General features: G+C 42.0%; 1 protein-coding gene across 4 annotated transcripts in view; it reads left to right on the forward strand.

Annotated features, from left to right (window-relative positions):
• Positions 1–6,486: 6,486 nt before the first annotated feature.
• Positions 6,487–19,042, forward strand: part of slit2 (slit homolog 2 (Drosophila)) — a 104,544-nt gene continuing 91,988 nt past the window's right edge. For all 4 annotated transcript variants that reach the window (XM_085459353.1, XM_085459354.1, XM_085459355.1 and 1 more), the window contains exons 1-4: positions 6,487–7,452; positions 8,337–8,408; positions 9,933–10,004; positions 17,183–17,254. In XM_085459353.1, the coding sequence (XP_085315479.1) occupies positions 7,250–7,452; positions 8,337–8,408; positions 9,933–10,004; positions 17,183–17,254 (419 nt within the window). In that variant the 5' untranslated portion in view covers positions 6,487–7,249. The remainder of the gene's footprint in view (positions 7,453–8,336; positions 8,409–9,932; positions 10,005–17,182; positions 17,255–19,042) is intronic.

Here is a 19,042-nt window from a genome sequence, read left to right on the forward strand (position 1 = left end):
CAAGTGTGAGACCTCTATAAACCAGAAGTTTTTGTCCATTTGCTGGTGTAAAGCATTTAGATGTGTATTAACATAATGCCACAATGTGCCCAACAGTATATGTCCCAGTAAATTCACCCAAGGTCAGACTGTGCAATGTTCAGAGAAATAGCAAAATCCCAAAGAGCTTCATCTCAGATTCTACAATTCTCAGTTAGCATGTCAAGTTTTAAAGTTCTTGACAGTACAATTAGAAAGAAACTGAAAAAGCATGGCTTGGTTTGAAGGATTGCCACAAGGAAGACTCTTCAGCATAACGTAGATTTGCAAAGTTGTATCTGAACAAACCACAAGACTTCTGAAAAAAACATTCAGAAGGCCTCTGATGAGACCAAAGTGAAGATGTTTGGCTATAATTTACTCACCGTGGTTGGCAAAAACCAAACACAGCATATCAACACAAACAGTTCTTACCAGCTGTCAAGCACGTTGGTGGAGGGGTGAGGATTTTGGCTTGTTTTGCAGCCATAGGACCAGGAGGAACCTTGTTACTTGAGTCAACCATGAACTCCTCTGTATACCAAAGTATTCTAGGGTCAAAGGTGAGGCTGTCTGTCCTACAGCTATAACTTGGAATACACTGGATCAATCAACAGAACATTGAACCCAAGCACAGTAGCAAATCTACAAGTGTCAGATGTGTCATGTTCACTTGTTAATTCGGGCAGTTTGGTGGAATGTCATTCGTTAAAATTAAGCCTCTTCATTCGTGAAACTCATTATTTGTTTTGTTAATGCTCAAATGTATAATATTTAGAAAAATCGATATGTCTTTGTATGGTAGAGTTCGGTTAAATAATAAAAAATTGAAGTTCTCCAAACCCTGAAAAGATTTCAAGATGAATGTCAACTTTCTCACTTCAGGTAAGAAAAGCTCGCCGTTCTTGGTGCGTTATTGACATTTTCAAATCCTGACTACAGCAATTACTATGAACTTTTAAAAATGTGACCACTTTGAAAAGCTTCTTTGCTTGTGTTATATTTATTTAAGGTCTCCTTTCAAATTGAAAACCAAACAGCATAACTAACATTTAGTGTAGGCACACCACATTATACAATGTATCACAAATTAAATGCTAAATGTAGCCTAATGCTGCTCTGGCCTTGAGAGCTCAAATGCAATCTCAGAACGAACGGAGTAAACACAAGTCAATCAAGGAAACTGGCAAAAAGAAACAGTTTAATGCTGCCTGTTGAAATTATTTATCATCAAATGTGCCTTAAATATGCCATGTACGGTCACTGTGAACCTTATACTATTTATGGTATTTATTCATTATATTTACTGAACAAATGAGACACAGCTGTGTTTCATACTACACGCACTACAAGCTTACTTTTATGGTATGTTAATTTTAATGTTTCAAAGTATTTATTGTCTCTAACTGAACATCAAAAACGGAAAACTTTCCAAAAAGCAACAAGTCCAATGTCTGACCTTCACTTTTGGTAAACATCTCTAAGTTTTGGGCATCTGACCTCATGTGTATCACTAATTCATTCACAGTGAAGACTTCAGTTTAACATGCATTAGGAGTACTGTTGATTAAAAGCAAGCTAGCTGGCGTTGGTTCATAGCACATATTCTCCACAGCCTGGATGCTGCTGTGGTTGTTGATCTCATGTCATTAAAGTTAAGTACTGACAGTGCACTTCATGTAAACTTGGCTACTTATCACTGATGAATACTAATGCACTGAAAATAGCAAGTCTAAGTAGAAGGTGCATGATGAGTCTACAGCCATGTTAGTATGCTGTTAGCATGGAAGCAGGTGTAATGTTCAATATGCTGACAATCTGACTGTTATTGCTTGTTTCACCATGTATATATTTAATACCAGCAGCTAATGGGAATGTCATCATTTATATAAGAATTAACTCATTAAGAAAAGATTTAAAATATTAAAAGTTACCAATTCATCATGCAGTGTATCCAAAGCTCTCAAGACCTTTTACTAACAATGTCATCATGGTGATGGCTCTACAGAATAAGCTGCAGGATTGCTAAAAAACTATAACTGAGGACCATGAATGTCTAATATTTACTGAGATATACAGAACTGTGCAAAGGTTTTGAGTCAACCCGTATGTCTTTATGCTTTGCTTCCAAGGAGCCAGACTTTCTTGTATTTTTAAAGTGGCCTTGAGCAGTACTTTTCCAGGATTTTTGAAGGTCTTTGCTTTTTTGAAGGTTTTTTGAAGGTTTTTGAAGGTCTTTGCTTTTTCACTCACCCAGGTCATAAGAATAAGTTAAGCCATTTAACACTGACCTATGAATCACTTAAACATAAAGGGGAACCTAACAGATGGTTTGACGGACATAAAATATTATTTTTGCATTTACAAGATGTTTCTGACAGAGTTACTGCTGAAAACTTTGCATATCACAGCGTGGTGTGTTTAAAAAAGTCTTAAAAAGTTAAAACGCATGTCCTTAGGAAAGAATCCAGCAAAGACCTGACACAGAACATGAGACATGCATCTCGATTTTCAGTTGTTCCGTCTACTGTTTGCTGAAGCCAGTGATGCTGGTTTGTAATATTTGATGAAATTATTAATGCAGAAGGGTACCACAAGATTTTGATCCACCATTGAATACCATCTGGAAACCATCTGATTCACAGCAGCTTCATTTTTCAGACTCACAGTGATCCTAAATACTCTGCAAATACAGTAGAAGCATAACTGGATAGAGAAACACATAGTGGCAAACTGTTGGTCATAGATTGGCCTCTTTAGAACCCGGACATTGATATTTTTTCAAGTGGCGTGGCATCGTGTTGACAGAGAACAGAACAAAAAGCACCCAACATACAAAGAAGAACTTTGAATATCCTTCACGAAAACTCGGGAACTATTCCTGAAGACTACTAAAGAAATTACAAGGTTGTTTGCATAACAAAGTTCAATTGTATTGTCACATTACAATAAATCACTGCACCCATTTCCCATTATAGCAAAATTACAAGAACTACGAGGTGATTCGAGAGGTTCTGAATTAGCCATTGGGCCATTATGATGTTTAGAACCACCAATATGATGTAAAACACAGAAATGACTAAATCGAGCAGTGACGCTCACTGTTAGATGTTCACACGACCAGTTCCTGAATCTAAAATGTCTTATAACATTCAAAGAGTCTTGTAGCTTGACATATAGGCTTTACTTCAATCCTGGGCAATCACCCAAGTGTGCGTTTTTTGTGTTTACTTTCATTACTCTTGCTTTGGGGGCATACAGTTGCAACTTTCTTTTAGTTTCAAAAAGCATGTCCCAAAACAGAAATAATCAAATTTTATCATGAAGGCATGTTTTAAGACTGAGGGTTATGGTGGGGATTAAGGTAAGTCTCCAGGAAGATAGTGAGAGTCAGTGCAATGCCCTTTGAAGTGATGGAAACACAACTGCATGTGTGCGTGTAAGGAGCAGGCGGGTCAGGTAAGGCTGTGTCTAAACATGCCATGTGCCTTGAAGTCTTGTTGCATCACTGGACATAAAGGGTCAGGCTTAATCTCCCCTCTGATTATTTTCTTCCCTCTGTTCAGCTACAATACATGACCCCTCCTCATCTACCCTGCCCGCTTTTCTTTTTATTAGCCCTACTCTCAAAAGGGGAAAAAAATAAAATAAATAAATAAGTAAGATATACTGAATTTTCTCCAAACTCTAAGCAGACTTTGAGGCTGTGGGAGTGTTTTTGAGGGGTGGAAACATATCAGCATTACAATCACACACAGCTGTTTGTATTCTGTTTTGGGAGCCACAAAGGAAGGGTTCATGAAAGAGAGAGATTGACAGGACAGGACAAGCTTTGCCGCAGCTATGGCATCTTATTAACCCTAGAACACTATCGCTATAAATAGTAACACGATCACTAATGCCGGGTGATTTTTACCCGATATAATATAACCAATGAAAAGTAATCAAATATATCAAAATATGACAACACATGACAAATTAGAGTGGTCTTCTTTTACTTTCAACTGTGCCATGTCTAACAAAATGAAAAATAAAACTCCTAAAACAAAATAATGACTCTGGAAAGCTGGTCTTTGGTCCACCCATTCCTGGGACATTTGAGACTTCCCTGGTGATGGCACAGGCTCCTCGACACGCAAACAGCTGCAGGAGAGAGAAATCATGTAAATGTATTTTCTCGGGTGTAAATCACCCAGCGATAGTGTTCTAGGGTTAAGATATTTATACTACTGATCCTAATAAAGAATCACTATTATATTACACAGTCCTGTGGAACGGGATGTTTTCACAGGACTATGCAGTCCTGTTAAAAACTGAGCTCATCCCGTACTGCTTCCATGGGAATTAAGAGAGTGAGTAGCAGCCAGGCACTGCTAATCAAATGCACTTGATTAAGTGATCATCAGCAAGTATGACCAGCTCTATGAAAGCAGAAGTTTTGGCAGTTTGCTGGTCTTCAGGTTTGTGTTACCACAATGCTGCAATCTTTCCATGACTGGACATCCCAGCAAATGAACCCCAAGGTCAGAGCGTGCGATGCTCAGAGAAACAGCAAAAACCGAAGAGCTGCATCTCAGACTCTGCAGGCCTCAGTTAACGTGTTAAATGTTAAAGTTCATGACAGTACAATTAGGAAACGACTGAATAACTATGACTTGTTTGGAAAGATTTCCACAAGAAAGTCTCTTCTCTGTAAAAAATAACACGACAGGCCAACTTAGGTTTGCAAAGTTTCGCCTGAACAAACAACAAGACCCCTGGAACGATGTCCTCTGGACAGACGAGCCCGGAGAGGAAATGTTTGATCATAATGTACAAAACCAAATCCAGCATCATACCAGCTGTCAACCACGGTGGTGGAGGGGTGATGATTTGGGCTTGTGTTGCAGCCAGAGGACCTGGGGATACCTTCTCACTGAGTTGACTGTGTATAGCAAAGTATTCTAGAGCAACAGGATTTCACAGAGTCCTGTGAAAAATCTTTGATATGACAATTTATGCCTTATCCAGGAATGTGTGTAATAGACTGGTGACCTGTCCAGGGTGTACCCTGCCTTTTGTCCTGTGCCAGCTGGGATAGGCTCCACTAACCCTGGGACTCTGAAAGGGATAACTGGTTAAGAAAATGGATGTGTATTCCTAATCTGAGAGTGTAACTCCAGTAAGGAGTATTTCCAGTAAGGAAATCAGCAGTAAGATTACCCCATGAAGTCAAATGTTTATATTCTCCCACCCAAAAAGTAAATCAACATAAATGTTAACTGAAATAATAAAATGAAGAAAAAAATAAAGGTGGTATTTGACAGTTTCATCTTTGGCAGAAACATGAAAAGGAGATTGTTCAAAAGCAACCAGCAATTTATATGTCCTGGGCGCTGGAGGAGACTTGAAGGCTTAAAGGTCTGAGATGTGAAATGGCAATCAATTGATTGTATTCTAGAGAATTATATAGATGGTATCTGTTTCAGAAACCCTCTGTTATATTCCTGTTACAGTGAATAATAACTTAAATATCTAAAAGTTACAACAAAACGTTTTAATCTTAGTGATAGTTCTTTTACATAGTGGCTGCTGGATGGGTTAACAGCTGATCAATGTCGCTGAGCTGACTGTACAGTTATATATATATATATGTGCTGGGGGTAGTTCGGCAAAACAGTGATATTACTGGAAATCACCAGTCCACACAGCTTATCTATTGCTGGCTAGAAACATTGTGAAATACAATTAGCAGATAAATGTATCAGATAATGTCGAGTAAACAAAGTCCTTTCTGAGTAAATATTACAGAACTTCATACGTATGGTTATTTTGTTCCTGTTACAGTAACTGATCAGTACCTATTATGAGTATTGTCGTTACTCAGTAAATATCTAAATATGCAAATACGTGCTGGTCTCCCTTCAGAGTTTCTGAAAATTTAATATTAGAGCTGAAACGTTTGCAAAAGCTTCAGTGTCACGTAATTCCTGTAGTCTTTAATTTAGAGCTACTTGTTGCTATTGACACTGAAACTAACTTTTTTTTTGGTGGATAAAAACAAATCAGTTCAAATCCATTTCAGCTGCTCATCTTGTGCAGTCACAATTATGAGACAGATATAATGAGAGGATTTTTAAGCAGTTCTTCATCCATCCATATAGAAATCCAGGGCTCAGAAGTTGTTTCTAAATTTTCCACATTAGTTTTCAGTCTGAGGCTCGGTCGCCTCCCTGAAGCCAGCTAAATAAAGCATCAGGTGACCGGGACACTGCAGTGAAAAAGAGAGTCTCCTTCCGAGGTCAAACTGTTGCTGTTTGATTGACGGCCAGCTGGAAACCTGCTGCTACCTTGAGGGAAAACGCAATGCGTGGATGTTTTGTATTTGTCTGAGAGAGCAAGAGAGAGAGAGAGAGAGTGAGAGAGAGTGAGAGAGCACGTCTGCTGCTGCGTCTGTTCTCTCTCTCCCTATCACACACTCTCGGGAGCAGCGCTTTGACGCACCACGCAGAGTTGGATTATAGTATTGCGCGCTGGTCTTTCACGATTTTCTGTCCCTCGCGTTACCCTCACCGCTGACCGGCAGTTGATATATTATCGGGATCAATATCTCTCCGCCACGGTGACCTCTGCTGAGCTTTTCTTTTCTTTTTCTTTTTTTTGGGGGGGGAGAAAGAAGAGCAGCCGCGGCTTCCTCGCAGGACGCGTGTTGTGAATTACAACCAACAGAGCCTTACCTGGAGAGAGAGAGAGAGAGAGAGAGAGAGTGTGTGTGTGTGTGTGTGTGTGTGTGTGTGTGTGTGTGTGTGTGTGTGTGTGTGTGTGTACATGAGAGAGGGTTTCACTGTCTTTGCTCCGCGGGCACACATTTACATACACAGGCACGGCACTCACCGGGGGGATTTGGGCACCGCATGCCGGGGACATGTGGAAGTTTGCGCCGCTGTAGCGCAGCCAAAGAGCCGCTCTACCGCCTTATCGAGCTCCCCTATTTCTACCCAGGGGGACCCAAGTCCCTGATCACAGTCCTCACGCACTGAAACCCCTCTCAGAGGACCCAAATGTAAATTCAGAACCAGGCATTTCTGAAACACGCGTGTGCTAAGGGAGGACAGCGAAAAGGAGGACGGCATCCCGTTGCGTGCAGAGTTTGGTGAGCTCCTTCGGGGGATTTCGGGGCTTTATCTTTTAACGCCCTTCTGTTTTCACGGTGTTTTTGCGGGTCTCATATTGGCCCCCACTTGCCGCAGTGATGGTGGGAGCTCGGTGCCCCGTTGGCCCTCACCGCTCCCCGGTGACTGTGCTGGGGCTGCTGGTGACTGTTCTGGTCCTGTCCAGCGGAGCAGACGGTCAGCCATGCCCGGCCCAGTGCTCCTGCACCGGTACGACAGTGGACTGTCACGGACAAGGACTGCGCAATGTGCCCAGAAACATACCTCGAAACACGGAGAGACTGTAAGTACGGGATTGTATAGATTTGACTTAAAATTTGGAAACATTGTATAAGAAAAGTCACCACAATGTCGTGTTGCCATTTCTTTTATGCTTAAATGATGAAAAATAACGAGACTGCATTTACCTTTTAATGCGGCGATTCTTCTGAAGGGGTGTGAGGAGTTTAAAGAGTTTATGGAGAAAAAAATGTCACACCTTCTGATGTTTTAGCACCCAAATTTTATTCCGATCAGTGGTTAGGAAATGTCATCAGCTCATATCCTAATTATGATCACACATTATTCCCCCAAAATTTCCTGTCTAATTCATTTGTTTTTAACCGGGAGGCACTGAAAATGTCTCTCTCGAGGACCACATCTTTAAGAGCGCAGAGCTTTTTGTCATGTCTAACCTATACTTTCAGCCTTGTTAACACCGCAGTACGCAGCTGATGTAAATGTTGGCGTGAGGTATAAATGATAAAAACACTAAAGCTCGTTTTGGTGCCTAATACGAGGACACGTCAGGGCTGATCGCGGAGCTGAAGTTGGGGGGCTGCTGTGGTTGCTGGCGGTTTTGAACTGTTGCATTAGCACAGCCTCCGTAGACCACATCGGTTTGTCAGCAGACCAGCGAGTTAATCAAAAACGGATTTGGACAAGTGGGCTCCGAGTTAAAGAGGCCGAATTTTATCATTAAAAGACCCCTCGATGAAATTAACACTTGCCGATGTAGTGCAGCAGCCACAGCTCCTCTCAGTTTCTCTGACAGTCAGATGACAACCCTGCGTTGGCTACGGAACAAGAAGTTTCAGCAAAAGCCTCCTTCATCAATGAGCACATCACAAACATGTATTAATTTATATTTTTTTAATTAATTTTTTAAAATATCCTTTTTCTTTCCAGGGACCTGAATGCAAACAACCTCACTAAAATCACGAAGACGGATTTCGCAGGGCTGAGGCATCTGCGAGTGTTGTAAGTGACGTTTATTCGGCGAATTTTATTTTATTCCCTCTTTATCCCCTCCCCTGAAGATGCAAAAAGGAAAACAACAATAATCTCTCCCACATGCACTGTTAAGCAGCACCTTGCATATCCAGAAAACTTTCCAATAGAACATCACAGCACAGAGATTTAACAGTTTCTGGCCGTGCTCGGCAGCAGCAGCAGATTCATCCAGCTCTGGAGCTGCTGCACGCAGGCACTGCATCCAGTGGTGGGAAGCTGCGGTTTCACTGAGCCATCATAAGTGTCTAAACAGAATAGCAGCGGCACCTGTTAATGCTGTCGTGTTAATCTGCCAGTGGAAGTGTCAGGAGGGGGCTTATTTTAACCACCGGGCCCCGGGGCCCATGTGCTGGAGTGATTAACGCGCTGGCGAGGAAGTGATGGAGGGTAAAAAGAGGAAAGAGATAGCGGTCATTAGGTGTAACCGCGGAGGGAGGAATGTAGCTGCTGGAAGGGAGGGAAGGGTGGAAGGAAAGGAAGAGAAGGGGGGGAGAGTCAAGTAAGAACAGGTTTCTTTACCTGGGATGAATCCAGATTAAAGAGTTCCCCTGCACCGTCACTGCCGGGACAGGGATAGCTGCTGTGCGCGCTATTCAGCAGCCGAAATGAATGGAAGGGAATAGACATAGTTGGAATTCCTCCAGAGATTATGTCCTTAATTGTGTGTATGTGTGTCTTTATTTGTGTGCTCTAGTTTTCACTTTAGCTATTTCCGGTATGTTCACCCAAAAGCACCATAATTAGCAAAAACACTGCACTTTAAAAAAACCCGTGAGAATAGATTTTTTTTTAAATTTGAGAAATTTGTGAGAAGAGTCTTTAAAAATAAAAGTCGCCCCCCCCCCTTTTTTTTTTTCTTATGGGGCTGTATTAAAAAATAGCGTTGACTCACTGATAAATCAATTAATTAAAAAAAGAAGAGCTCAGTGGAGATGGCCCATAAAAGCATGTGTGTTTTTGCTTGGTTTCGTCAGCACACTAATCTTAGTGAAGTTGTGCTGGTGTAAGTGAAGGAGTAGTCAGAGCTATGCGGTTAGATAGAGAGTAAATTGGATGATAGATGAGTCCCTGTCCAACTGATGGGCCAGTTTTAAAGTCAATTCTGGGACTCTATCGACCCGCTGCTGATTGTCTCTCCTCTTTCTTGCTTTTTTTAAACCTTCTATCACTTTCCATCTCCACCAATCTGCTTTTCTCCTTTTTTCACACCCAGTGCTGCCTGATCCTTCTCTATTTCTCCCTCTCTCTCCTCTCCAGTGTCAATCTCCTGTGCCCTATCTCACTCCGTCTTTCTCTTCTCTCTCTTATCGCTGGCCCCATCCAGCCATCTTTCTCCTTTTTTTTGGCCTCTTATGGTTTCATCACACAAATCACTCTGTCAGCTCTCACGCTCTGTGTCTCTCTATCACTCTCCTTCCCCCCTCTCATGTCGTTCCTTTTTTTATTGTCCAATTCACATAGTCTCACACTCTCTTGGTGTTTCTCTCTCAGGCAGTTAATGGAGAACAAAATCACCACAATCGAGAGAGGAGCCTTCCAGGACCTGAAGGAGCTGGAGAGACTGTGAGTAATGATGTGTTGACGCCATTGTGTTAATTTAATTCTGTATAAAATCAGTTTGCCCAGCCTTAAAAATTCCAAGAACGCGCATGCCCGTCGATTCATTTGCATATCTGGATGCACAGATCAACAAGTGTCATATAAAATCTCTTTTCAGTTGTTGCATTCACAAGCTGCATTATTTGTCTTTGTTAGAAGTTCTCCAAGTCTGTAGAGCTTTACAAAAAACATTCCCTTATTCTGTGCTTTGGTGACTCTCAAGGACACTGTTTAAATATCCTAACCCACTGCTTACTAACAGCATTAACAGTCCTTAGTGCAAGAGGGGTTTTGAAAAAGCCCTTTGAAGAAAAAATTATTTGGTTTGCCTTTGTCCAATGAGCTCTGAATACTTAGTGACCTTCTAGGACTGCATGTTTCAGTTGAAAGTGGGAAGAATAATGTCAGCAGATTATATTATATACTAGCCAGTGGATTATGAATCATCACCGGAACTTATGGATTTCTTTATCATTTATTTATTTATATATTAACTTGAGTTGCAGCAATACCAGAAATCAAGGACAGGTTGACTTTAGCGATCAAAGCTTTCAGTGAAAATACCTGATGTGACAGCAGTGAAAACAAACTATTTCCCCAAGTTTTTAACATGATCATCCTGCAAGTCATCTAGGGCAGCCCAGAATCATACCAAAAAGGCTATAATGTACCCAACCTAATTAGTGACCCCTCCTGCTCCGTGTGAATGCATGCATCATGTTTTGCCACTTTTATGTCAGTTACCCCAACTTGGCCTCCTGCAAATCTGTTCATGTGGCAAATGTTGAGTCTGAGTGCCATGGAGGTGAATGAAGAACAGTCAGAAGTTTTTACAATGCCAGCCTGGTATCACAAGTCAGCATCCAGACAACATAAGGCCTTTATAACATAATTAACACACACACACACACACACACACACACACACACACACACACACACACACACACACACACACACACACACACACACACACACACACACGCATTTACAAAAACAGACATATTGGCATATGCAGAGAGATATCCACCTGGACAAACACACACACACACACACACACACACACACACACACACACACACACACACACACACACACACACACACATACACAGACTAAAAAATAAAAATAAAGCAGTTCATCTTTTTTTATGGCTCTTGTGGGTAAGTTTGTCACAAGTCAGTGGGATGAAAGTGATAAAATGTGACTTTTTTGGATGCTTTGGTGTTGACCCTGTCATGCCTGGTTTTTCTTTGCTCTCTGCTGCACTATAGCTGCTCTTTGTTGACAGAGAGAGAGAGAGAGAAGCTCTGTAGACCACTATAAGGAATCTGCTAGTGTTTCTCATGCAACCAGCACTGGGCTCTGTCCAGCTAAGCGGTTCTGGGAATTCCTACTCAGAGTTGGTGACAAAAAGGGCAAAATTTAACTACATATGGTCTGGATTTAAAAGTAAACTTTGATAATGATTACCCTCCCTCCAAAGAGATGGTGCAAGCTAGTAAATACCCTCTTTCATGCACTCACATAAGCAACACAGCCTTGAACATAGATTGTAGTGTGGTAACAGCAACAGCTGATAAAGTCTTAGATATCTAATGTGAAATCATGCACGATATGGCTGTCTCTCCTTTTCTGTCTTGTCTCTGACAACAGCAAACTTTCTGACACAACATGGCTGTCTTCTGTTGTCCTTGCAAGTTTTCCTCTGTAATTCAGCTTCTCTTGCGTGGCATGTTCACAAACACAAAGATGGAGTCAGTCATCAATGCCCCCCAACAGCTACCATACAAAGGCGCGTCTCTGGAGTCTGGAGTCTGAGGGCTCATTTCAAAGCCCTCCGTCCTCTTGGGGGCTGGAGGGGGCCTGCTGGGCACCACAGCCCAGAGGAGAGGGCCTTAAGCTTGGCTGACAGATCCACACTGACTGCCCCCCATGGGGGCAGAAAACGGTTCCCCTTCACATCTTTTTTTTTTTTTTTTGCGACAGGCCCCGAAGGGCCGGGCAGGGCTGGGTCAGGTGTAGGGCAGTAGCCTTGGGGGTACGGAGGAGGGGCATGTGGTTGAAGGAGGTGTGGAGGAGATAGGCATGTCACAACACAACTGTGCACATATCCAAACACATGAATGTGTTTGGATACACTCGTGCATGCGCATTCACTTACGCAAGGCTGCTCTGTCAGTACTGGTTTTATCTTGATTTGGAGGACCCCCCCCCCAAACCCACTCGCGCCGTTTTCATTCATTCCTTAACCTCTCCTCACGTTTTTGCTCCTTACGCACCCATCTGGCTCTCTCTCTCTCTATTGTCCTGTGCATATAGGAATGCTATACATTCTTTACTCTCACCCTGTGGGTGTAGAATAGTTAAGTGAGGAGTTCCCGATCCTCTTATCCTTCACTTACTTGACTGTTTTACAGCCCCTGTTCAATTCAAAGTGTGTGAGAATGAAGGAGATAACAGCCTCAGACATGCAGGGAGAATGAAAGCGATATTGCAGGTACCGTGACAGTAATTTCAGAGAAAATCAGTCGGCTAAATCCTTCGATAATTAGCCTGCAACTGACTGATCACATTATTTAAAGATCATTTTTACCGAGATGAGTAATCGCACAGCTGATTACAGTGGTGAGATGCATCTATCAACAGCAATTACAAAGTAGATAATGAAGCCTCAAATCAAGTGATCGTGCTGTAATATGTTGACAATATGAACAGCAGAAGATAATTGTAACAGTGATCCCAGATAGCGGGGGTATGGATTTCAAAGAAAAGCTCTGGATTAGTGCGAAATGATTAGCTCTAAAGCCTGTGAGTGATAAAATTGTTCCCGCTGATCATTTCAGGGCAAAGTTTACATTTTTTTTCTCCGTTTTTACTGAGCAGTAGAGCTTGAAATTATCTGCGCTGTGAAGACACAAAGCCATTTTCACCACAGCAGTTCTGTCTAAAAAGCCATTCGAGATAGATTTTTCCGAGTCTCTGCTGCACCCAACATTTGTTATGTTTGTTGGTACACACCAGTTCGCGGAAAGTTTAGAGGAAAAGCTGCCCGGCGCTGCTGAATACGAATGATTTTAACCTGATAGCAAAGGAATTTAGTGTTTAGGAGATAAGACTGAATTTCTGCATTTCTGTGTTTTAAGGCAAGAGATGGTATCTTTCATTAGTGTTTAAATAACAGATCAGATTAGAGAGTGTAAATCTCTGGTGGGTGATAGATATTGGCTCGCTTTGGATGCACGAGCTGTGAACCGAAAACATGAACTGTTGAACCGCATTCACACACACACACACACACACTGGTCGGTTTGAAGTGGTTTTTGGAGTGGAGACAGTTTCTTAGGTTCGTGGAAATGTCTGCAGTGTTTTGGGTTATAACTTTGGTGCGTGTGTTTGTGTGTGTGATAGACTGACTGTTAGTTCAGCATGTGTATTATGGCTGCAGCAGCATTGGTGGAGTAATAATTGGTTTCTGAGGCGGTTTGTTATTTTCAGTCTGCAAGGCTGTACTACTGCGCATCAACATGGGTCTGAGGTGTTAAGGTTGCGTGTGCGTGTCAGACTTTTATGTTTGTGCGAGTATTCATGTGTGTATGTACAGAGATTTGGCACACTGTGCATGTTTGCGAGTGTGTGTTTACTGTGCGGTTTCTGGGCTTCTAGCATCTGTTTATGACTGCGGGGATTATCACCATGCTGCAGTGTGACATTAGCTCGGCGGAGTGACTCTCACACCTCGGACTACTGGCTACTCCGTCTTCATTCTCTTCCAGCCAGACTTTGACTAATGAGACATGGCTGTGGAAGCACTCTGAGGCTGTTTGTGCACACACACACACCCTCACACACTGTGATATAAAAGATAGAGATACATTCTTTCAGATGTAGAAGGAAAAAGGCTCAACAGTGGGTGGTAATTGCAGACTAGTTCAGCCTATAAATGTGTGGCATGTGGAACTGGTTCGTGCTACATATTTGTCTTTATATACAAAAACATCAAATAAACTAAATCACTACATGACTGGAGAGATTTCATTGTTTGATTCAGAAGTTTATGTTCAAGCAAATTTTTTTGCAGAACTTTAAAAGTGAAGTGACAGTTAGCAGCCGAGTCAAGCTCAGCGGTGATGGAGAGCTTGCAATAGGTTGACTGTTGAGCTGTTAATCTTTTAGACAGTGCTTCCTTAATTAGGCTAATGCAGCAGTTCAAATTAACAAAATACTGAGAGCAGAATCAGCGCTGAAGACCAACGTGAGAAATGTGCAAAGTGGAGTCGTGAAAACTGCCAAGTCAGCTGATGTAGCCTCTGTAAGTAACAGCAGACTTTGGAGGTCTTAGTTACAATGTAACTACAAAACATTTCAGCCAGGCTAAAATGTTTTGTAGTTACATTGTAGCTCTCAGATTTAACTGAGAAACTTGTTAAGAATCATCACTGTTTTTTTCAGTAGTTTTGTTTCATAAGGGAACTTTTCAAATCTCAGAAAAATGATTTGTAATTTCTGCCTCTAATGAACAACGCTTAACCATTTATGTGGTTTATTACAGAAATGTATTTAAGATTGTTTTAAATGTCCTACATATCATGTTGGAGTAAATCACATGTGACGTCAGACACATTGTGCGTGTCATGTTCATGCAGAGTTTATGTTGGGGCCGGGGAGTCATAGTCAGTACGATCTAGTGTGTAATGACACATAAGAAGTCCAAAATGTTTGATTACATGTATAATAACTTCAGCTGGACCCTTTATTCTCATTTCCAGCTGCATACTATTATTCTTGGACTCCACTAGAGTTTCCTTAATTCAAAGTTTAAAATAATCCTTATTTATCTTATACTGGATGCTGGTTCACTCCCTCTCATCTGCTCGCTGAAACAAAACACTTTAGCTCCTCAACCTTGAAGGCCACCCTCTTTTGAAGCCAACTTTCTTTTGATTGGCTGCCCTACAGAAACAGAAACTTTGATCAGCAAGAAAGTAGAGATGAGTAGAGAAGAAAAACACACACACGCTATCCGAAATGGGACACTCAGTCTGAAGGCCAAGCTTCTGGCTCACGGGAATTATTTGTACAAACACTGAAATCGATATTTGAAACTTTGGCAATGTTTAATGTTTAAAATAAGAAAATTCGTGGCAAGCGCACTTTAATGTTATTCGTGTTATGTTCATATGCAGTGTTGCAATGATTGGCTGAAATGTCTGGTTACGTATGATGGTAGCCTTTTATTTATTTTAAGTATGGCAGGCGGTTTGTTTCTGTTACAGTCTACTGTAAATAACTAAGTTAATTTTTTTAAATTAATTTCAATGATTTAATTAATTCAGTGCATAAATTAGTCGTGAAAATAATTGTTGGCTGCTTTTTTTCTACATCACTGTATTTGGAGCTGCCCATCAGAAGTATAAATGATCTGTTTTTGATATCACCTTGTTTGTAATGTGTGAGAGTGTGCGAGGAAAGTAAAACCGTTTCAGACTTTTATAATATTTGTAGAACTAAAGCAGGAAAAACAGAAGAACTCTGCACGGGAATCCTGGTCTGTAAATCTGAACAATCTCTATGTTGCTAATTGCTAAATATATTATAGATAATGTGATGATCAGACGGATATTCTAGTGAAGAAATGAATAAAAGGTTAATTAAAACACACTGATATCTCGGCAGCACCGTGGAGCAGACTGGATTTGATCTCTGTGTCCTGTCTCTACTTCATTTCGTGTTTCCTAGTCTGACGGCATTGCCTCTATTTTAAGGCGATGAGCTCATACCACCTCTCTGCTGTCGTTCCTCCTCCCTACCTCGAACACCAGTCCGTACACTCTCCCAGGGGGATGTCTAGCCCACTAACGGGCGCTCATGGCTGGGCAGGACCTACAGGGGGAGTGTGCCTCTCCGTGGGGTCGTGTGGGGCTCTTAGCTGCCAGAAGCAGCGTTAACGGAAGAGGAGTGAATAATTTAGAAACATCATTTCTGCGGGACGTTAAATATTTAAGCAGCCTCTGATGTAACTGTGGAGTGTGAATGTGTGTGTGTGCGCGCGGGCACGTTCACATATTTGTGCTCTTGTGGGTGGAAGATGGACACAGAGGGGGTGACGTTATTTAAGTCCACATCGGCTTCTAGTGATGCAAAAAGAGGTGAAAGACAAAGGTTAAGAGGAAAAAGTCAACGAGAGAATGAAAAAGAGATTTGGGGAAGTTTTGAAAGGAGCTGGTGTTTTTGTTTGAAAATGTGTAGTACTTCTGTTAGTTCGTATGTTTTTTTTGTATAAATCACACTCAAGTTTTCTTCTTAGTTTGAAGTAACTTCTAGTTCCTGCCGTGTTTTCTTTCTTCGTCCCTTCCTCCTCTCTTCATTCCCATCCAGTAGCACCCAGCTCAGCATCCATCGTTTGAGCCTGTCAGTGTGTGCGGGTGTGTTTGTGTCAGGGTTAAACTGTTTCAGCAGCCTGTCTCTCATTGTGTCACTCTGTTGCCTCCCTCTCCTCTGACACACATCAAGCACACACACATCAACACACACTGCACACAAACCTCTTCACTCCACTCAACCAGGGTTAAATGATCGCACCCAGATTATTAAACTCACCCGAGTCGTCTCCACTGTGTGTGTGTGTGTACGTGTGTGTGCGTGATGGGTTGTTGTGAGTTCTTCCCCTGTGAGGGCCTTGTTTACTCAGTGGGGTCCTTTTCACACATTCGGTAGCCCGGCCAGACTGCCTGTTTGTTTTTCCCACATCGTCTCCTCTCCTCCGTCTTTGTGGCAAAAACGCCCCTCCGCCCTCCCTCCATCTGAACCCCTTCCCTCGTCTTCCTCCGCCTGCGTTCCCTCCATCCTTCTCGAGTTCACTGTTTGTCTGGCAGCCATGTTGTACCCCTAAATCATGGATAACCGTTTTCTTTCAGTGTCCATGCATGACCACGTATGTGTGTCTCCATCAGTCTCCCAATTATTTCATGCTCTCAAATCGTATTACAATCAAAACAGTGTAACAGAATTTAATACAAAGTCCAGGAAACACAAATCCTACTTTAAAACAGCTAATTATACACAAATGTACGAGCATCCAACCGCAGTCTTTGGAACGAGCAAGGTCGAGTTTATTCCCTAATTCCTGTTGTATTTCTGCAGGCGCCTGAATCGGAATAATCTGGCTGTCTTTCCCGAGCTGCTTTTCCTGGGAACAACGAAGCTTTACAGACTGTAAGTCGTGTTTTTATTTATTTTTTTTGTCCGTCACTCGTTTGCCCTCCATGGTTAACTGAAATATTCTCTAACTATTAGTATGTTTTGCTAAGAAGCCTTAAGATGATCTAGATAAACTTTGGATTCATGTAATGGTGTGTTTGTGTATATCACCACAACGTTTGCACAGTTCACTGAATAGGACTCAAAATTATGTGAAAATGTATGTTGCAGATGCTGCAAAGCAGAGAAAAAAAAAACAATGAGGTTTTGCTGTGTGACCCAGTCTGGGTGTTTCACTTGGATGAAGGAGTGAGAGAAGTGAGAGAGCAGATTTTACATGGCTCTCTCCATAAAAGCCAGTTCAGTAGCTAATGGAGATTAGCACTCCAACAGCTGCTGCCCACTGGGAGAGAGGTGTGTATCTGTGTGTATGTGTGCTTGTGTGTGCTTGTGTAGGAGAGGATGAAGAGGAGAAAGTGAGCATGACCGACTTACTGGTATAAGCAGTGAACAGGTTTCCCTCCTGAAGTTACATTTTGTGTTTCACGGGCAGAAAACAGTTTTCGTTACAGAACATAAATGTTCCAGGTTGCATTGAAGCCGACGAACCACTGTTTGTTGTCATCGAGCACCTTCCGCTCCCCTCGCTGCCCCGCCGTCTGCGCTGCAAACCGAGCACTACAGGGCTGGGCTGCAACGCCACTGAAACTGTGGGAACTAACTTCCCGTCACGGTCATTTGCGGTCTCAGGGAATAATTATGGTTGCATATATTTATATGAGTGGCTGAATGTATTTACAGTATCTGAAACAATATTGAAATGCTCAGATGATTCAGAGTGTGTGAAAGTTGTTTATGTTCTGCGGCTGCCGCAGTGGCCGGCTGGGCATGACCTGTTGTGTCTAAGGGTGTGTGTCTGCCTGTGTTTGAGCAAATGTGTGCGTGTGTGTTTCCCAAGGCCGAGAGCTGGCATTTTGCTCAGCGTGTGGGCTGAGGTAAAAATACTACTTGGATATATTGCTCTGTGCTCAGCTTGTTGTAGACAAGTTGAGTGCGAGTGTATATCTGCCTCTATATGCATGTGTTTGTGCGAGCCTCAGTCCTCCAGGTGTATGTGTTTAGAGGAGAGCCCCTCAATGGCAGCTCATCTTATCTGAACCGGCACAGCTCGTTCCATAGAACCACATTTAAGCTGCTGTGTTGTTATTTCTCAGAATTAGATTAAATTATAAAACCCACGGTGAACAGAGTAAGAAAAAAAACGCAAACTTCCACAGAAAAATGCTGTTAAACAGGTTTCTCAGATGTATGGAACTCATTCAGCTTGAATGGCGACCACAGAGGTTTGGCCAATAGTATTTAAGGCTGTTTGGTCAATATTAAATCCTACGTCTGCTTCTCTACACCCCCTACAGTTTATTTTAATTTTAGAAATCGCAACGAGAAACCCCTGAGAACCTCTGAAGTGGGATCTTGTTAAGTTTTATATTGAGGGTTGTAGGTATGTGCTAACTTGACCGGCTTTGGTTCTTGCAACAGTACTTCTATAAATGAACACTTGCTCAACCTGCTATTATGAAAATTATGTTTTCACTGTTTTTGGGGCTTGGAAAATCTGTGTCTGTGTGTGTGTACAGGAGTATTTATGGTATGTGTTCAATCTTTGCTCAGCACAGCGGTTTAAGGCATTCGGGACTAATTTAAACTGTTTTGAGGTCAGGTGTGAGAGATGCCTTTGAACTTGTGCAGTTAGTTTGTTTAGTGAAATACAAGTCTGAGCATGAATCATGCCTGAATTTTGTT

This window comes from Copadichromis virginalis, linkage group LG6, assembly GCF_057382275.1.
Source record: "Copadichromis virginalis isolate Kocher_CV1m ecotype Utaka linkage group LG6, C_Virginalis_male_GT1.1, whole genome shotgun sequence".
Classification (NCBI taxonomy): Eukaryota; Metazoa; Chordata; class Actinopteri; order Cichliformes; family Cichlidae; genus Copadichromis; species Copadichromis virginalis.